This window comes from Phoca vitulina, unplaced genomic scaffold, assembly GCF_004348235.1.
Source record: "Phoca vitulina isolate PV1807 unplaced genomic scaffold, GSC_HSeal_1.0 scaffold89, whole genome shotgun sequence".
NCBI classification, from domain to species: domain Eukaryota; kingdom Metazoa; phylum Chordata; class Mammalia; order Carnivora; family Phocidae; genus Phoca; species Phoca vitulina.
In genome coordinates this window covers 1,503,144-1,520,508 of record NW_022589792.1, presented here as the reverse complement: position 1 = coordinate 1,520,508, position 17,365 = coordinate 1,503,144, and the positions used below count along the sequence as shown (strand labels likewise).

At 58.5% G+C, this 17,365-nt stretch overlaps 1 protein-coding gene across 1 annotated transcript in view; it reads right to left on the bottom strand.

The window, feature by feature from the left end:
* The window catches only part of CARM1 (coactivator associated arginine methyltransferase 1), a 39,716-nt gene that overhangs the window by 6,395 nt on the left and 15,956 nt on the right, over positions 1-17,365 (bottom strand). Inside the window, exons 2-6 of the mRNA XM_032396018.1 lie at positions 7,765-7,890; positions 6,208-6,314; positions 5,156-5,260; positions 3,079-3,189; positions 1,728-1,905 (exon numbers count right to left, since the gene is read on the bottom strand). Coding sequence (XP_032251909.1) covers positions 1,728-1,905; positions 3,079-3,189; positions 5,156-5,260; positions 6,208-6,314; positions 7,765-7,890 — 627 coding nt within the window. The remainder of the gene's footprint in view (positions 1-1,727; positions 1,906-3,078; positions 3,190-5,155; positions 5,261-6,207; positions 6,315-7,764; positions 7,891-17,365) is intronic.

Below are 17,365 nucleotides of genomic sequence, written 5' to 3'. Positions count from 1 at the left end.
TGCGTGGGGTGCAGCCAGGCCCCCAGGTCCCTGCTCAGTCAGCCAGGCGGTGTCTCTCAGGTGCTGTTGTCCAGGGACAGATGTGCAGCCAGGGAAAGTGAAGCCAAGCTCTCTGGACAGAGCAAAGGCGAGCCCTTGGCTACACTGTCAGGGCCTCAGATGAGGCCAGAGGCTGGGTCGGGGGAGGGGGGGTTAGCTGAATCCCAAGCTCTGGCAAACAGGGTGGGCCACTGGGCTGCCCTGGTCTGGCACATGGCCTGAAATGGGAAGGGGCGAGAGGGCAGGATCCTCTCTCGGTGTGATTCAATGAATAGACTGACGGGTCTGAGCCAGCGGCAGAGAGCGCCAGGGCTCAGGAGGCCCCACCCACCTCGGGAAGTCCAGGGCCCCAGGTCACCTGGTCTCCAGATGTGGGCCTCCCTCCCTCCTTCTATGCAGGAGAGGGGGGCCCTGAGGCAGGAATCTGCCTACTCTTCAATCCCCCAAAGGGCATCCGGAGATGGAAGGAAGACGCGCGTGCAGGCCGGGGGCAGGAGGGCAGTGCTGGCCCCGGGCCTCATCTCGGGCAGGCTGCCTGACGACCGCGTGGGTGTGCAGCTGCCACCAGAGCTGGCCTCCCCTCGGTGCTGACGTCCACTAAGGAGGAGCCCCCCGCCTCCCCGCCAGCTTAGCCTACCTCCAGGATGGAAAGGGAGGAGAGCGGGTCCGGGACACCCCCCCCCAGGTGGCCTGGCTTCCCGCGCTTACACCCGTGACATGGGCCACAGCTGCGGAAAGTGCAGGCCACATCCTGCCTCCAGGAGCGGAGCCTGAGGCCAGTCCCTGCAGCCCAGATCCAGGGAGGCCAGAGGACCAAAGTGGGTGCTTCCCCACCGAACCGCCCATCCCCTGGTCCCCATGGGGCCTGCCAGTCCACTAGCTTCATATGTTCTGCCCTGGCCAGGGTCCTCCTAGGCCACGTGCACGCCTGTGCGCGCGCGCACACACACACACAACCCCTTGCTTGTACAGAAATACTTAGAGACACATACGCAAACCCCAAACCAAGCCCAGAAATGGGACACACCAGCAGATGTTCCAGGCCCCTGTGCACAGACCCCCAGTGACCCAGATAAGTAGCTCTGAACAGCCAATGACCCAGGTGCGTGGAGGGGCAGGCACAGAGACACAGACAGGAGGCCACAGAAGGCACACCTTCCCAACACAGACAGCTGCTCCCTGATACTCGAGAACCCCCCAGCCCGCCCTCATACACACTGACGAACTCCTCTGTCCCCCCAGCTAGGGTATGGGGGGCGGGGGGGCCACTTGGGGGCCTGTCAAGCTAGGATGAGGTCTGTATGCCAGGAATGAGGACAGAAGGCGGACTCCCCGGGAAGGCGCCTGCCACAGAATACCTTCCGCATCTACCACAACCGCCATCCCCAGCTAGACACTGTCCCCACGACACCAGGGCACAAGATGGCAGAGGCAGCCCAGAGGCCCTCTGGGGACCGGAGGGGAACCCCCTCCATACTCGGGCCGGGCCGGGCAGGCGATGTCTGGCCCAGGACTCTTGAAGCCAGCTGGGGTGGGGTGGGGTTCGGGGGTAAAGGCCTAGATGGCCCCTAGGCTGCCAACAGAGGCAAGCAGGGAACAGAACCACAATCGTACCGACCCAGCAGCAGCCAGCAGCTCTGCAATGGGACCCTGACATGGCCGCGGCCCGCGCCAGCAGGGACACTCACCCCCGGGCCTCAGGTACTTCTTGGCATGGAGGTAGCTCTCGAGCATGCGCTCATTGAAGAGCATGTAGCCCATGGGCTCCGAGATGATGATGTCCACCTGCTCAGGGAGCGAGACTTCCTCCACCTTCCCGGGGATGACCACGATGCGCTCAGTGAGGTTGTTACTCTTCACCAAGACCTGCAGGCGGGTGGGGGTTCCAGAGGCGTCACGGGGACCCCTGCACCCAGCCACACCATGGGTCATCACCAGATCCCTCCTCTCAGGGGACGGCTTCGACCCACGCACAGCCGCCAATCCCCTGCCTCCCCGGTTGGCATCCTAACCACGGCCAATATCAGCCACGGCCTGTCACGAGCTCACCGCAGCCCCAGCCCTCTCTCCGAGCCTTTCCTGCTGCAGCTCCCCGGTCCCCTGAGGTCACCTCTACCCTTCAAGGACAACAGCGGATGGGAGCACACAGGACGAGCAGGCTTTGCTACAGCCACCAAAGCTAAACTTGGACGCACCCTCCAACCCAGCGATTCCAGTGCTAAGAACGTGTCCTACAGACGCGACCGCACGGGGGAGAGGGAACACGTGTGTCAGGGATTCGGCGCAGGAGGTGTTTGTACTGCAAAGACCACGAAGTGGCCCAAAGGTCGAGGGCTGCCTAACGGCATCTAAACAAACAACGGTGCCCCCCTCACCCCGGGGCAAAGGGATGCTCTGCAGCCACTCGCGAGGGGGAGGAAGCTCTTTCTGTGGGGACACAGACCACCCCAGACAGGCTATTCAAGGAGCAGAGCACCGCGTGTGCTGGGCTGTGTCAGAGGAAGACACAGGCCGGCGCTGGAGGCCGGGACAGCCCAGGAGAGCTTCCACACGATCTCTCTGGCTCCTGCGCGGCGGGCTGGGCGCCTGGGAGCCAGGGTGGGGGCGGGGGCGGGAGGAGTATCTGCAGTTTACCCTTTGCGGCTTTTAGGTTCTGAACCTTGTGAATAAAGGTTTCAGTGCAGGAAAAGGAAAAAAGAAAATGAAACCCTGTTGTTGCCCACATTCCACAAACGTAGGAGGTGGGGCTCGGGGGGGAGCCACTCGCCTAGACAATCCACTCCCTGAAGCAAGAGGCTGTCCAGCCTCTGAAGACACCAGACGGGCCCCGACCCCGTCGTGGAGGACACACCACCTCAGGTCCAGCCCAGCCCTCCCTCGATCAGTAGGTTCTGGACACAAGAGACCAAAATAGAGAAGCAGCATGCCCAGGCCCCCTGGATCCGGGGGTCAGGTCCCCCAGCAGGGCTGGCTTCCTGGGCTGGAAAAGGCACAGAGCTCGAGGACGAGGACAGGCTGGGGTCCTTATGGGCTGCTGACCTCTGCGTGCTGGGCCATGGTGCTGGCCTCCACCGCGTAGATCTTCCTCGCTCCAGCTTGGGCGGCAAAAAATGAAAGGATCCCAGAGCCGCAGCCGACGTCAAGAACGATCTGGAGTAGGAGGGGGCAGTGAAAACAAGGCACTAGTGAAGTGATGGTGATCGTAAGGGATGAGCCTGTCCGGGCCGCTCCCTCCGCCAGAGCCTCCTGCCGAGTGTGCTCTGGGCCGCGCAGCCCACTTCCCTGCAACCGAGGCTGACTGCGCCCAAGGCTGGTTTCTGAGAGCCACCCGGAGCGCGTGGGAGCCCCTAGTTTGGATCCGAGGGTGACAGGCTGGGATTTCTGAAGACCGCTAGGCTGTTAAGACCACGACACTTTCGGGCCAGATTCAAAAAGGAAGGGTTTGGGCTGTGATCCGTCTACGCAGCACGGCGGACACCAGGCAGTCAGGAGCCCGCCTGTAGCTTCTCTGGGAATGAGCCAAGGACACCTCTGAGTCCTGCTGCACGACTGCTAGGGCGCAGGGCTGAAGAGCCAGGCCTACACACTGGGCAGGAAGTGGGCGGCCACTGACCCCTGACCCCTGACCCCACAGGGCATCCCGGCCACCTAAGAGGAGCTCCTGGGGAAAGCTCCACTTGGGCCCAAGCGCAGATCTCCTGACCCGCTGGGCCATGGGCTGTGATCCTCCGCAGAAGCTAAAAGGGGTCCTTCCAGGGCCTCAGCAGCCCTAGCAGGGAGGGAAGGAGCCCAGGGAGGGGGTGCTGTGGGGTCGGTGGCAGGATCTCCAGGCTGTATGTGTGGCTCGGCTGCTGCGGGGAAGCTGCCCACCACCCACAAGGGCCTCTGGCCCCCGTGATGTGGACCCTTAGAAGAGTCTAGGCTTGCGTGTGGCAGGCTGCCCCAATCCTGGACTGGACTGACTGCTTCCTCAGGGGCCGAATCAAGTAAGCATCTCCGGCGGTGCTGTGCATGAGCTTTCTGGAACAGAACTGCTCTGGGGGCAGCAGCAAGCCCAGCGGGGGAGCCCAGTCGGGGCACTGGGACTGTCGGGGGGCGGGCGGGAGGGCCTGGCGTGCTTCTCAGAGCTCTAGAGGAACCAGGCAATGGGTCTCTGCACTGAGAGAGCTGGGAGGGATGTCGCCAAAGGCGGTGCGCTTCCCAATTCCCAGTGCTATTGCAACGTGGCTCACACCAGGGCCCAAGACGAAGGGCAGGATGCTGGGCTGGGGGGCTCGGGCCCCAGAGGAGGCAGATCCACATGGACCATGTGGAGCCCCTCCAAGATATGTGGAGAAAAACACTCTCCCATTTGGGTTCAAAAGGGAAAATAAATCCCAGGCCCCCTGCAGGGAAGGGAATAAACTTTCACCTTTGATCATACGTACTCTGGACTGCTCTTTATTATTATTATTATTTTAAAGTAAGCTCTAGGCCCAATGTGGAGCTTGAACTCCTGATCCTGAGATTGAGAGTCACATGCTTTACCGACTGAGTCAGCCAGGCGCCCCGTCTTTCTTTTTAATGTGAGCGTATGCTACTTAGTAACAACAAAAAGATTTTTAAAGCAACTAGGAAAATACCTAGATAAATTACAATGTATCCACAGGACTACTAGTACGTCCAAGATATAGCATTTCACGGGGAAAAGTATTTGGCAGGAAGAGTCTACAGAATAAGATCCTATTTGTAAACCACTTAATTAGTTAACTAATTCTAAAATGCATACACTGATAGACGCATGGGGAAAATTTTGGAAAAAACCCTTACTGGTGGCAGTGGGTTTGGAGGTAACTGACAGAGGCTTTTCCGTGCCTACATTACACACACTGCGAGTGCACAGAGGAGTCCTCACCGTGCAGTATTTCCAGGTGGGTACTTGTCACCCTCCCCGTGACAAGTATAAAAAAGCAGAGTTTGCTTTTGTAATAAGAAAACACTTAAAGATCAAATCAACAAGCAAAGAAAAACGTAACTGGAGCCATGGACACAGCGCAGCAACTCGGGGCCACAGGGAAGGGGCTGTGGGGGGTGCGGGGGAGGCAGGGCCCAGCCGGCGGGAGCCGGGCCCGCTCACCTTGTCCTTGAAGTCTGTGTGGTTCTGCAGGATGGCGCGCTGGTAGGTGCCCGTCCGCACGTAGTCCTGCATCATGTTCTGCTGCTGGGACAGGTAGCCATAGAACTGGAACAGAGACAGGCCAGTGGCACAGGGCACGTGGCGGCGCAGACGGCCGAGGCCCCGGCTGGCCCTGCGACAGAGGAGGGCCCACCTGGGGCACGAACCTCCCTCGGGAGGCTGCACCCCCTGTGCCGAGCCGGGCCCCCGCGGGCAGCTGCCGACTACTCCAGGAAAGGCCCCCGGGAGGGCCACCGCCACCGTCACCATGGCCAAAGTATGCAGCTGCATGCTGCCTGGACCTGGACGCCACCCAGGAGAAGTCAAAATTTGCCCCGGGAGGGGTTCTGGGATGGGGGGGCCGCCTGCCCCATCTTAGGGTCCCCAACGAAGCAGAGTTGTCGATCAAACAGAACCCTAGAACTCAGAGCGCCAGGCAGGTGAGGTGCTGCGGGGTCTCTCTGTAAGACAACAGGCGAGCGGGAGGCAGCGTGGCACCTGGGCCGGGGCACAGGCTTTGGCATCAGGCAGACCTGGCTTCCCATCTTGGCTCTGTTGCATAATAGCTGTGTGACTTGGAGCAAGTCACTTAACCTCTCTGAGCCTCAGTTTTCTCATCTGTAAAATGGGGACAATAATAGTACTTACCTCCTAGGGCTGTTGGGAGGATCAGTGTCTCTGTGCGTGTCAAAGCGCTTAGACCAGGGCCTGACCTGCAGCACAGGTTCGGTATAACCGTGCTGTTGTTACTCAGGACGCCCGGGCCTGAGCTCCACCTGCACTCACATTCTTCCAGCAACCCTCCTAGGCAGGCCCTGGCATCTCCGTTTCACAGATGAGGAAACTGAGGCCCAGCAAGTGAAGGACACCTGCCCAAGGTCACGCGGCTAGTAAGGGGCAGAGCCGGGACAAGAACCCAGGTGGGCCCGCCCTGTGCTGCGCGGCCTCCCAGGGGTCACCCGGTGGCGACAGCCTGGCCGGGGGGGAGGGGGGGGTGTGTGACAAGTACCCACCTGGAAATACTGCACGGCAGAGGACTCCTCTGTGCGCTCGCTGAACACCGACCGCTCCAGGGTGTGGCCCCGACAGGTTTTCAAGATGTTATAGAAGGAACAGAAATCTGGAAGGGGGAAGCCAGGTCACGCGTGGGCATCTCGGGGAGCGGTCTATAAGCGCACACCCCGACTCCTCTACTTTGAGCACTCGTGCTTGGTGATTTCTTTTTCCCAAACACAGTGCTGAAACTGAAGAAGAGGAAGAGCAACCAAACCTGCCACTTGGTGGCTGGCACAAGAAGGCTGGTGTCCTACACGCTGGGGCGAGCGAGCTCCGCGCGGCCGGTGGGGCCAAAGCCTTGGGAGGACGCACGCCGGCCAAGCCAAGGTCAAGGCTCGCGGGTCTGTCCCAGCCAAATAACCGCGAGCCCACCCGGGGTCTGTGTGGGGTGGACCGGGGTGGGGGCTGAACAATAACGTAAAGATATTTAATACCCCGGAACCGTACATTCAAAAATGGTTATGAGGGTAAAGTTTATTATGTGTATTTTAACACAGTGTTTTCAAAGGAGAACAGTATTTACAAGGCAAGCAGTCTGGGAAGATGAAGAAATCTTGGAGGAGGACAGTGGGGATGACTGCGCCACAGCATGAGTGCACGGGAGGCCTCCGCGCTCTACACTCAGAAAGGGTTAAAGTGGTACATTTTTGCAACAGGTACTTTACCTCGATTTAAAAAAAAAACTGACAAAATTAAAAGGGAAAAAAATCAACTCTAAATATTCATCGAGTAGAACCAGACAGGCAGGACTTACACCGGTTCGTGATGCGCACCCCCGGGGCGGGTGTTAAAGGCAGACTTGGGGTTGTTTATGCAAGGAAGGACACGGAGCTGAGGAAGACGGCCTCTGCGGGGAGGTGGCCCGTCACCTTGCTCCCCCACCGGGGGCACCGGGACAGCCGAGGGGGCTCCCGGACATCGGTGGTGGTGACCAGGCCGGGCTGCTGCACCTTCATGAGCTCTCCAGCCCCAGGCGCCCTGCCACCTCCACTGCCGACCCCCACGAGCCACCAGCAGTGGCCTGGAGCTCGACAAACCCTCCTTAGGAACCGCCTATGTCCACTTGGGAGCCCGAAATGGGTCTGCTCAGAACCCTCCCGTGGCTTCTCTGTGCGCTCGGAACAGAGCTCTGCGCGCCTCAGGATCCTGTCTTGCCCCCCTCCTCCACTGCTAGGAGGACCAGGGCCCAGACACGTGCCCCCACCCTGCCACGGGCTCCTCCATGAGGCCTGCAGTGCAGCCAGGTGGCCAGGACAGGCCTCTCAAAGGAACGGATGTACGAGCCGAGCCCAGAAGGACCCAAAGGATTCGGCAAGGGAAGGTCTGGGGCGAAGCGTTCCAGGCGGCGAGAATGTACTCCTCCCACGGACATATCTCCGCACAGGACTCATTTGTGACGGCCTCCTGGGACAGAGGGACAGGCCTCGACGTCCGCCTCTGGCCGTGGCTGGCAGCCTAAGCGGCCTGGCTGCAGGCTCTCCGGCCGAGCGCCGCCAGGACGGAAGGTCACGTACCATTTGGTGTGGCAAACTGGATGAGGACGCTGTTGCAGCCCAGGGTGATGATGAAGGACTGCTTGCCCACGCGGCTGCACTCCGTCTCCCGGGACACCGAGCACTTAAACACACACACATCTTCGTCTGCGGGAGGAGGGAGGTGAGCGTGAGCCAGCAGGTCCCAGGGCCGGCCGAGCGAGGCTCCCTGTCGGCCACCTTTGGGCAAGTCATGTCCCTGGCCCCCCCAGAGTCTTCGGGGGTACCCAACAGCCCACCCTGGAAGTACTTGCCACGTGAGCCCTGCCCGCAGGCCCAGGCCGAGGAAGAGGGGACGGCCGAGCAGGCGGCAGGGACGCAGAGACAAAGCGTGGCCAGTGGACAGGAGCGCTATCCACGGAGCGACCAAGGCTGAGAGTAAGGTGAGGGGTGACCAGGCGCCGTGGGCCCAAGCAGGACATCCCGGCGGGGCCCCTCTGCCAGGACCTTCCCTCACGGAGCACCTCCTGGGGCCCAGGCCCCAGGTCACCTGGTGGCACTGAGATGGGTCACCTGGTGGCACTGAGATGGGTCCCCTGGGCCCCGCTGAGGGAGTCTGGCATTAATTCACCAACTCTGCTCTGTTACATGGGGGGAATGGTCAGCCTTCAGCCCTGAGCGGGGGTGGGTGGGGGAGAAGAAAGAATTCCCAGAGGTGCCTCTGTTTCCTTCACCCGAGCCCCTTCCTGCTCAGAGTGACGTGGTGCCGTGATTATGGGCGCGGCCCCTGGAGCCAGATGGCCTGGGCCCATGCCCCACCCGCACTGCTCACTGTGGGACTTGGGCAGGTCACTTCGCCTCGCTGAGCCTTGGCTTTCTCACCTGTCAAACAGGGCTAATGGGGGGGCAGGTGCAGGGCCCAGCACACGGGGAGCACGGCATCCACAAGCTGCCACCATCACTAGTCCTGCTCCTTCGTTTGACAAGTATGTGGCGCTCCCGCCCCCAGCCACATGGTGAAGCTCAGCAGCACCAGAAACAGGACAAACCAATGTGCCACCGAGGCCCTGGGGTGGGGCAGCAGGACTGACACGGCATCTGTGTCGTATTCTTGGCAAAAATGTTCACCCTGGTCCTCGTGTGATGGTGCCAGGTCATGACAACCTTTTCACAAGCTACAGAGAACGGTGGGGGGGAACGTGGGTGTGCCCCACAGGTGTGATAACTTGAAATGACACGGGCGTGACAACAGCATGTGGTTCTGTAGAATAAGGCTCTCATTCTTCCGAGAAGTGGGGAAGTACTGAGAGTGAATTCTCGTGATGTCTGCAACGTGCCTCTGAGCTCATCAAACAGACAACTACGAACTGTACGTATAGACAGCAGCACCGGCGCTAACGTGGCGGAGTGCCCCAGTCCCTCCCGAAAGCCAGACCACCTTGAAAAAGAACAAAGGCGCCTCTTATTTTTTTTTAGTAATCTCTACACCCAGTGTGGAGCCCAAACTCACAACCCCGAGATCAAGAGTCACATGCTCCACCGACTGAGCCGGCCAGGCGCTCCTGACATTCAACAAGGTGCCAGAGCGTTCAGTGGGAAGAAAATCATCTTAACAAATGGTACAGGGACAGACAACTGGATGTTCACATGCAGGAGAATGAACCTGGACCCCTACCTCACACCACTTACAAAGACTGACTCCACTAGATCAATGACCTAAATATAAGACCTAAAAACTATAAAACTTCGGGGCACCTGGGTGGCTCAGTGGTTAAGTGTCTGCCTTCAGCTCAGATCATGATCCCAGAGTCCTGGGATCGAGCCCCGCATCGGGCTCCCTGCTCAGCGGGAAGCCTGCTTCTCCCTCTCCAGCTCCCCCTGCTTGTGTTCCCTCTCTCGCTGTCTCTGTCTGTCAAATAAATAAATAAAATCTTTAAATAAATAAATAAATAAATAAATAAATAAATAAATAAAAACTATAAAACTTCTAGAAGGAAACAGAGGAGTAAATCTTCCTGAACTTGGATTTGGCAAAAGATTCCTAGACGTGACATCAAAAGCAAGAGTATCAAAAGCAAAACTAGATAAACTGAACATCAGAACTGAAACTTTTTGTGCATCACGGGACACTATCAAGAAAGTGAAGACTAGGGCGCCTGGGTGGCTCAGTCAGTTGAGCATCTGCCTTCAGCTCAGGTCATGATCCCAGGGTCCTGGGATAGAACCCCGCATCGGGCTCCCTGCTCAGCGAGGAGTCTGCTTCTCCCTCTCCCTCCGCCGCTCCCCCTGCTTGTGCTCTCTAACTCTCTTTCAAATAAATAAAACCTTTATTAAAAAAAAGTGAAGACCGGGCGCCTGGGTGGCTCAGATGGTTGAGCGTCTGCCTTCGGCTCAGGTCATGATCCCAGGGTCCTGGGATCGAGTCCCGCATCAGGCTCTCTGCTCCTTGGGAGCCTGCTTCTCCCTCTGCCTCTCTCTCTCTCTCTCTGTCTCTCATGAATAAATAAATAAAATCTTTGGGGAAAAAAAAAAGTGAAGACCATTTACAGAGTGGGAGAAACGATTTACAAATCATACACCTGATAAGGATATTGTCCAGAATATATAAAGAATTCGTTCAGCTAGAAGATAAACACCACAATTAAAAAATGGGCAAAGGACCTGAATGGACGTTTCTCCAAAGAAGATACAGGACTGGCTAACAAGCACATGAAAAGATGCTCAAACCATGAGTCATCAGGGACATACAAATCAAACCACAAGGAGACACCACTTGACACCCACAAGGATGGCTATAATTTAAAACAAATAGGGGAAAATCACAAGTGTTGGCACGGACGTGGAAAGACTGGAACCTTCACACCCTGTGAGGGACATGGGAACGTGAAATGGTACAGTCACTGAGGAAAAGCAGCTGGTGGTTCTTCAAAAAGTTAAACATAAAATTACCATCTGACTCAGCCTCCCCACTCCTGGGTATGTACGCAAAAGAACCGAGAGAAGTAGTCAAACGAATACCTGTATGCAAATATTCGAAGTAGTACTATTCTCAAAAACCAAAAAGTAGAAACAACTCAGATGTCCGTCAACTGATGGATGGACGCACAGAATGTAGTCCATGCAATGAAATGTTATTCACCCATAAAAAGGCATGAAGTCCCGGGGTGCCTGGCGGGCTCAGTCAGAAGAGAGAGCAGCTCTTGATCTTGGGGTTGTGGGTTCGAGCCCCACACTAAGTGTAGAGATTACTAATAAGAAAACCCAAAAACTTAAATTAAAACAACAACAAAATGGAATCCTGACACGGGCTACAACATGGATGAACCTCAGAGGTATTACAGCGAGTGAAAGAAGCCAGAAACAAAAGGTCACACACATGTGATTCCATTTATATGAAACATCCAGAATCAGCTAATCCTCAGAGACAGAAAGCAAACTGGTGGCCGTCAGGCGCTGGGAGGAGGGAGAATGGGGGGGGGGGCTGCTTAATGGATTCAAGGTTTCCTTTTGGGGTGATGAAAACGTTCTGGAACCAGACAGAGGTGGTGGTTACACAATACCGTGAATCGACTAAATGCCACTGAATTGTACACTTTAAAGTGGTTTGTTTTTGTTAGGTGAATTTTATAATTTTATCTCCATAGAAAAAGAAAAACGCTCCCAGTGCATGAAAAGAGATATGAAGGGCCTATGGGTGTTCCCTGGCTCCCCCGCTCTCCCCTTGTGCAGTCTGAGCACCGGACCTGGGCCCAGCCCGCCTCACCCCTCCGGAGCCAGGTGCCCCCCTTCTGGGAGGAAGGCGTGGCAGCCCCCTGGCCCCAGGCCCAAGAGCAGAGCACACCGGCCGGCCACCGCCACGGGCACACAACCGCACCGCACCCATGGGGAGCCCCAGATAAGGTGCTCCCGAGTCCAGCCGTAAGTGGGTCCCGGGAAGGGGCCCTGGCACGGTGCCATCACCCACGGCCCTCCCAGGGCAGGAGATAAAGCCAATCTGTCGGCGGCGCCAGGGGAACAGCAAGCACACCAAGGAGGGCCTCTGTTTCTGGGGCGGCCTGGCAACCCGACCAGTCGCCACCTGACGCGCCCCCGCAACCTGGCGCCGGGCAGGCGACCACGGGGACCTGTGGCCAAGGGAAGCTTGGCTGCGTCCGGGGAAGCCGGGCCGAGGGTGACCCGACCTGTCCCACCATGGCAGAGGCAACCATGGCCCGTGGAGCCTGCCTCTTGTGAGAGTCACGGCTGTGCCACCCCACAGACCAGTCCCTGGCACACGGGAAGGGCTCAGTAAATATTTGACAAATTAAAAAAAACCAAAAAGCTGGACCATATTCTTCCATGTATTTAAAAGACGCAGAAATCCAAGCTCTTGGAAGGCCCTGCGTGACCCATACCCCTCATTCATCAGCCCTGCAGCCCCGCAGCGGGCCAGCTCCCGGCCTTGGCACAAGCCTCTTCCCCTTCGCCTGCTCTGCCCTCTCACGAGGATGGGCCCTCTGGACAGGGGTGGGGTGGCGCTCTGTTTATCCCTCCCAGGGGACAGCCCACACGGGGTTCCGGCTCACTCACTGCCCAGGGTCCCCCAGGCCCAGATGCAGCAGAGCCAGGATGCACACCCTGTCTGCTGGCCGGCTCCCTGGGATGGGAGGGAGGGGTGTCCTGGGAGAGAGCTTCTCCCCCCCAGAAAAGAGGTCTAGGGCCTGGACCCCACAGGGCCTGGACCCAGCGGTAACGATTAGGTACCCATTCCCCCACCCCTTCACACACACACACACACACACACACACACACACACACACACGAGTGCCTCTGTCTGCCAGGAAACCTCCTGGTAGACTCAAAGGCCGGCACTTTCCTCTCTGGTCCCCCCTTTATCCAGCCATCACTGGGTGAGCCATGGAAGAAGCAGGAGCGACTCTGTGCCCAGCCTCCAGAAACCCACTGAGAAAACCGACCCCATCACACTGGCAGCATACTGAGGGGCTGGGTGCATGGGGCCCAGAGAGGTGGGGGACAGGAAGCGGGAGAGGGCTTCTCAGGCGGCCGTGATGATTTGCAGGGCGGGGGGGAGGGGGGGGGTGACCACAGGGAGGGCTGTGGGCCTGGAGGCTGCGCTGGGTTCCTGCCGATCGAGGTCAGCGGAGCTGGGGTTTCTTCCCTGCAGTAATATGATCGGGTGACGGAGCTGGGAAGGGGCCCCCTCCCCGGGCTGTCTTCTCTGGAGAGGCTCCCCCAAGGCAGGGTGTGAATGGAGGAGTGCGCGGCCAACACCCCGGACTCGGTATTCATCATGCCACAGACGTGTCCGGCCTGCGCTTGGCTTCCCACCTGCCCGCTGCAGGGTGTCCAGCTGAGGCTCCGAAGGCCGGGGACTGGGGGCCAGAACACCCAGGGACAAACACAGGGCCAGCACGCTCAGGGTGCGCCGGTGGGAATCCCGGCGCAGGAGAACCTTCCCGCACCCTGCTCCCCAGGAAGGCAGGCCCCTATAGCTCCGTGTTCCCACTCAGAGCCAGGCCCAGCACCCGCCCACTCACCCCTTGCTTAGACGGGGATAGGGCCGGGACGCCCCACTGCACCAACACTTTCCAGGTGCCACGCTCGGTTCCCGTGCTTTGCGCAGACCCCTCAGAGCACCTCTGTGCCTACCGTTCCGCTTATCCCCGAGGAAACTGGGCTCGGACAGGTGAAGGATCTCACTCAAGGTCACACAGCAAGCGCATGGCCGAGCCGACGGGCACCAGGGTCTGTGCTCCTAACCAAGGCGCTGTACGACAGCCCTGCGCTTCCCAGAGGAGGTGCTGACCAACCTTCCCCGTAAAGGAGCAGGGAGTAAATATTTTGGGCTGGGCAGGCCGTAGAGTCTCTGCTACTAGGACTCACCTCGGCCACAGAGCGTATGCAAGCGAGCGCGGCCGTGTGCTGGTAAAACTTTCTGACAAATCAGCAGTGCGTCTGGAACCACAGGTGCAGAGAGGGTGGGCGCTGAGCCCCCTTTCCGCCCACTTCCTTGTTGGCTCACTGGACATCGAGAAGTGGAGACACCCTCCCCATCCCAGAGGCGGTGAGGACAGCCGGGTAGCCGGTGATGAGGACCCCCAAGTAACGGGCACTGCTACCAGGGGAACAGGGGCCCCAAGGGAGCCTAGAGATGGCACCTGACCGTGGCTGGGATAGATAGTGGCAATGAATTCTCCAGCAAGAGGAAAAAAGGCACATGGGAAGGCAGGGAGAAAAGGAGGCTGTGACGTTGTCATTTATACTGAACAGATACCTGGCACACAGCTCCTAAGACTCCGGGAGTGCCCGAGGTGATAAGAACAATAAAGGGGTCTTCTGTGAGTCAGTCAAAGCCCCTTTCGACCACTTGAGTTTATGTTAATGAGGTGACTCTCCAAAAGCCTCTAAGGATGGAGGCTGGTTGCCAGGGGGACCAACCAAGTAATTAGAGGGTTGGAACTTTCGGTCCCCCTCCTAGGCCTCCAATGGCCAAGGACTTAACCAATCATTTCTGCGTATAAAGTCTCCATAAAAATAAAACCCAAAGGACAGGGCTCAGAGAGCTTCCTGGCTGGTGAGCACGAGGTGCTGGGAGAGGGGCGCCCCTTCCCCACACCCTGCCCTACGCCTCTTTTCCCTCTGGCTGCTCCTGAGTTCTATCCTTTCTACATTAACCACCGATCTAGGAAGTAAATGGTTTCCCGGAGCTCCGTGAGCCGCTCCAGTAAATTCAGTGAACCTGAGGGGAGGGCCCTGGGAACCTCAGATCTATAGCCGGGGGGGAGAAGCACAGGGGACATCCTGTACTCGTGACTGGCAGTGGGGGTGGAGGGCGACAGTCTGGTGGGACGGAGCCCTTATCCTGGGGGGTCTGACACTATGTCCAGGCGGGCGGGCAGTGTGGGAACGGAGGTGACTGTAGGCCACGCAGCCGGTGTGGGGAGGCCCCCACCCACACACTCAGTGATCGAAAGTGTGCGGTATCAGTACTCAGGGTGGGGGAGACACCCAAGAGGCATGCTTCTCCTCGAGGGGCCCAGTCGGGAGAAGGAGGGGACCAGGGCAGTGTGGCTGTGGCCGGGGAGGTTGATGGGCTGGACTCCCAGGCCGGATGGGCAGATCTAGGTCTCGAGAGGCTGGGGAGTCCAGCCGCTCCCACTGCCGTGGGCGGCACCTGGAGGGACCAAGTGCTGAGACGGCCTTGGGGACAGGGCTGGAGGAGCTGCGAGCCAGGCAGGAGATGAGGGAAGCTGGGAAGCCAGTGGCTCTCGGGGGGACAAGCTGCCTGCTCCCCACGCATCAGAGAACCAACCCAGATACCCCCTCCTAGATGGCTCCCTGGGCAGAAGCTGGGGGACCCTGAGGCACAGGGGCCTCCCTGGTCCCAGGCTTAAGGGAAATGCCCTGCTCACCACCTCACCCTGGGCTGACCCCAAGGCGTGGCACCCAGAAGGGCCTCGAAAGAGCTGACTGATTCAGGGAGCGCAGACACAGGGAGGCCTGTCTCAGGGGAACTAACCAGATGGTCCCGGGGACACATGCTCAGACTCCGTCACCTCCCGGTCACAGTGTCTAACGCGGCCAATCTGTGGCAGCCATTCTCCTGCTCAGTCCTCCCCATGGTTTCCCCAGAGCCTTCTGGAACAAGTACAAACTCCTCACGGGGCTCATGAGCCCCTCCTCCACATCCCCAGTCATGCCGCGCTGGTCTTCGCCACCCCCAGACCACGGGCAGGACTTCTCACTGGCCTCCATGGCTCCTGAGATCCACAACGCCCTACCCCTCTTCTCCTGTGTCGCTCGCTGTTACCTCCTCGAGGTCCTCCAGCACTTCCTGGACAAGTCCCCCGTCACACAGCAACTCCTTATTTAACACCCCCTTGCTCCCCAACTGACGACCCAGAGAAGCACAGACCCAGGGCTCCGCACGTGGCTGGCACAGCGCCCAGACCCGGGGGGCACTTGGGGGATGCCCACCTGTGTGGTGGCCCTGGGGCATGGGGTCCAGGAAGGTCAGGCCCCTTCCCTAAGTGCAGGGGGTCCAGGTGCCCAGGCCCTGACGGCACGCGTGGCCTCAGGAAGGTCACCTAACCACTCGAAGATGTTGGGCACTGGGCACCCACACGGTAACCTTCCTGCCCTCGCTGCCCTCCTCCTCCCTCCGGAACAAGCAGTAATGGGACACGCAGAAGGTCACTGGGTCCTTCGGACTGGTCAGACCTGGGTCAGAGGGACCCAGTGGAGTAAGGACAAAGGCCTGGAGTTACACTCTCCCCCCCGTGGAACCTTCCATCCTCACGCAAGACGAGGGAGGCTGTGGAATGGAGAACAGAGGCGGAGGACGAGATAGGTAAGCCGTCACCAGCTCAGGGGGCAACGGGCCACATTCCAAGTCCCCGCCTCTTGGGGAAACTATCACAGCCACCAAACGAGGACTAATTAAAGCTATTTATCTTGGCAGACTTGGAGCATAGGGGGTGGGGGGTGGGGAGAACGGCTTGTCTAAATATGAGGTCTTTTACTAAATCACCTCCTGCCGCCAAACACAACACAGGCTGTGCACCTTCCAGAGGAAAATATTCCACCATAAAGAAAGGTAGGTGAGGGGCGCCTGGGTGGCTCAGTCATTAAGCGTCTGCCTTCGGCTCAGGTCATGATCCCAGGGTCCTGGGATCGAGCCCCGCATCGGGCTCCCTGCTCCGCGGGAAGCCTGCTTCTCCCTCTCCCGCTCCCCCTGCTTGTATTCCCTCTCTCGCTGTGTCTCTCTCTGTCAAATAAATAAATAAAATCTTTAAAAAAAAAAAGAAAGGTAGGTGAAAAGGAGGACGAGGCATAGAGAAGTCAAGGTGCTTTCCTCAGCCTACCCAGCGGCGAGCCTCTGCTCGGGGCCATCGGCTTGGTGGGCAGCCCCTGGCCGCAGCCGGCTCCATGCGGAGTGCAGCCCAGGGGCCCCAGCCTTCCAGCACTCACAGGTGCCGGTGGGAGGCAGGAGAAGGCAGGGTAAGAGGGGAGGGGGGCTCTGATACCCATGGAGGCGGGGTGCAGATTACAGCCTGCCACGGGGTGGCGACATCCCAGCCGAGTCAGGCTCTGGGTGATGCAGGGCTCCCCTTCCTGGAAGAGCCTCCCATCTCCCAGAGGCACCCGGTACCTGGTGGCAGGAACCGAGTCTCCAAACTGGGCACCAGAAGCTTCCCCCCTGTCCCCGTGGCCAGGAGAGGAAGGAGGTCACTCTCGGCTCACCCTGGAGGGGAGACCGACAAGGGCAGTGATGAAAATAATGGGCATCTGCTGAGCACTGGGTGTTATACGTGACTAATGAATCGCTGAACACTACATCAAAAACTAATGATGGGGGGGTGGGGGGATGGGTTAGCCCGGTGATGGGTATTAAGGAGGGCACGTATTGCATGGAGCACTGGGTGTTATAAGCAAACAATGAATCATGGGACACTACATCAAAAACTAATGCTGTATTGTATGGTGACTAACAGAATGTAATAAAATAAAATTATTAAAAAAAAATAACGATGTACTACACGTTGGCTAATTGAACATAATAAAAATAAGTAAATAAAAATAAAATGATGGGGATCAAGGAAGACCAGGGTTCAGGGCCAAACTTGCTATTCTCCGGCTGTGT